Source organism: Montipora foliosa, chromosome 11 (assembly GCF_036669935.1).
Source record: "Montipora foliosa isolate CH-2021 chromosome 11, ASM3666993v2, whole genome shotgun sequence".
Classification (NCBI taxonomy): domain Eukaryota; kingdom Metazoa; phylum Cnidaria; class Anthozoa; order Scleractinia; family Acroporidae; genus Montipora; species Montipora foliosa.
In genome coordinates, this window is record NC_090879.1 from 11,074,541 (window position 1) to 11,077,471 (window position 2,931).

Genomic DNA, 2,931 nt, shown 5'->3' on the forward strand with positions numbered 1-2,931 from the left:
AGCTATCCAAGGCAAATGAGATATCACGTCAGTCAGAGGATACCAGGAAGGTCTTAAATGCACTCGAAATTGATTGAAATTAATAAGTAACGTGGTTTGCTCCTGTTGGGGAAGATGTTTATCACGCTCTCTTCAGCCTTCATTCCTTTACAAGGTGCGACACAGTCAGTGCCTTTGCCGGAAAAGGCAAGTTAGCTGCCCTGAAGATTATGAAGGCAGACCGTGACGCATAACAATCATTCAGTGATCTGGGCTAGTCGTGGAACCTGTCATAAGACCCTAATAAGGCATTCAATTGGGGATTTCCGAATTGTAAATTTTTCATCTTATTTCATATCTTATCCCAGCAATGTATCTAATCACATTTTTTCCAGTATTACGTCAACATCCATTTACTATATATATATATATGTACATAGAAGCAATTCAATGTAAACTCTCATTGTACCTGAAGAAGGCTGGTTTGGCCAGCCGAAATATAGTACATCACTAAAATCAAATCTACGCTGTATCGGCTCTTGCTTAAAATATTTAAATGAAAATATTGAAGGGCCGCAGCCAGGATGGAACATAGTTAAAATTTAAAAAACGATCTCTGGCTAAAATGATTAAAAAACTACGAGCTTTCGACTGCCCGAACTGCAGTCTTCGACGGGTAAAATGAAGGTAGTAGCCAAAACGCGGGGCCGGGGCCGGGGCCGGGGCCGGGGCCGGGGCCGGGGCCGGGGCCGGGACCGGGGCCGGGGCCGGGGTCGGGGTCGGGGTCGGGGTCGGGGTGCCTTTTCTTTTTCTCATTTTTTTTGGTTTCAATTTTTGTCGTTATTTTCCTGTTGGTTTTTGCGATAACCTGACTTAGTCTTTTCGAAAATCGGACTTTGTTTTTGGAAGTTAAGATCATTTCCGGAAATGCTGAAATTGGAGTTTATGAAATATACGCCAACTGCCAAAAACACTGAAGACTCGCTGATCTCCACACTTAAAAACAGCATTGCAATGTTTACTTCTTGAGAAAAATAAAAAAAATGTGATCGTCACGCAGTCACGCAAAGTTTAAATTTCCTCGTTGCTCGTGTTGCTGTCATGTTGTTGTCTGTCTTTACTAGAAACGGTTTGTAGTAAAGCCAGAGTCGCACGGGAACTTGCTAGTCAATTCTATTCGGACGTCACGGGATCGAATCCAATATCACTATAAAGAACAGAACAACATTGAAAACAATTTTGCGAAAACAAGCAAATGATAACGTTGTGTGACGACTATCGTGGAACTGTGGCTATGTTCTGTTTCGTTTTAATTGTATTGCGGAGGTTTTTACGAAGTGAACATTAAAATGTGCTTTTAAAATGTGGAGCTCAAGGAGTTAGTGTATATTCCCCACAAAAATTCCAATTTCAGTCTGAAATTCTCTTAATTTCGAAAAACAAAGATGTCTCTTTCGTAGATTCCGTATAAATGAAAGAAAGATGCCAAACATTCGAATGTAACATTACAGGAGAATAACGTCAAAAATTGAAACAAAAAAAAAATTGGAAAAAAAAAGACACCCCGACCCCGACCCCGACCCCGACCCCGACCCCGGCCACGACCCCGGCCCCGGCCCCGGCCCCGGCCCCGGCCCCGGCCCCGGCCCCGGCCCCGGCCCCGGTCCCGGTCCCGGCCCCGCGTTTTGGCTACTACCTAAAATGAATGATAAGAAATCGATGAGGAAATTTAAATAAAAACGTACATTGCAAAATGATGAGAATGTAGAAAACTTATGAATATTTGTTAAAAAGAATGTTGTATTGTCCAGGTAAAGGGCACGAATTGATATCTGCGTTGGGTGTCACTGTGGTATGCCACGCTTCTAATGTTTTTCTCGTTCTAAAAGTGCCTTTGTCAATAACTGACGCATTCTCATTCTTTTTAACAAATATTCATAAATTTTCTACATTCTCATCATTTTGCAATGTACGTTTTTATTTAAATTTTCTCATCGATTTCTTGTCATTCATTTTACCCGTCGAAGACTGCAGTTCGGGCAGTCGAAAGCTCGTAGTTTTTTAATCATTTTAGCCAGAGATCGTTTTTTAAATTTTATTTAAAATATTTAGTTTCTCAACTTGAAATAACGCCGATCAGATCAAGCCACTGATCCAACGTACACCGACAGGAAAATTGTCCACGGTTGCTTGTTTCGAAACTCTGGAACTTACTAGTAATAAAGAATGGCTTAGGGGTCGATTAAGTCACTGATATAAAGATAAAATGAGATATTCAAAAAAACCTCATTGACTCAAGAACAAACGGGGTCTCCAAACTAAACAGTGGTCCTGAGTGCATCTGCCGTCTTGTTTCCAGTTGAACAAGATTTAAGATGCGAGAGATGTTAACACTCTGAAACCCGAGCACTAGACCGCTCTGGGCAAAGTCCCTTCTCTCCCTTCCCTGCGTCTTTTTCTGTCCTTCTCGTCCTCTTTATGATGTGAAGGCATGAGTACAAGTTTGAAAACCACGTTTTCAAAATGGCGGAACATGATCTTACAGCTCGAATGGGGTGCTTTTTAGACCGACATCTTGTATTTCCCTTGCTGGAATTTCTCTCTGTAAAGGAGGTAAATAATTTTCAGTGTTTCAATTCTTGTTCTTTCCCACTACCAGATCAATTTAAACGTTTTAACGCCCTGTATTTGTGCAGTGCTCACCCGGCTGAAGCCGGCCGAAATCATAATTACATTTATGTAGCTGCTTTATTCTCCGTTGGTTTTCAGATATACGATGAAAAAGAATTACTTAAAGGAAAACTTGATCTCCTTAGCAACACGAATATGGTATATAGCAAAGTTTTTGTTTGCTAAATAGTTGAAGAAGGGTCACTATAAAAGTTGTTATAGACCGATTCGATATTGCGCTAACTCGATGTCGTACCCAATTCAAATTTCTCGGGGTTAATG

At 41.1% G+C, this 2,931-nt stretch overlaps 1 protein-coding gene across 1 annotated transcript in view; it reads left to right on the top strand.

Moving 5' to 3' along the window:
• The first annotated feature begins 2,486 nt into the window (after positions 1-2,486).
• Positions 2,487-2,931, top strand: part of LOC137975672 (eukaryotic translation initiation factor 3 subunit E) — an 8,211-nt gene continuing 7,766 nt past the window's right edge. Inside the window, exons 1-2 of the mRNA XM_068822824.1 lie at positions 2,487-2,592; positions 2,749-2,808. Of these exons, the coding sequence (XP_068678925.1) occupies positions 2,503-2,592; positions 2,749-2,808 (150 nt within the window). The 5' untranslated portion in view covers positions 2,487-2,502. The remainder of the gene's footprint in view (positions 2,593-2,748; positions 2,809-2,931) is intronic.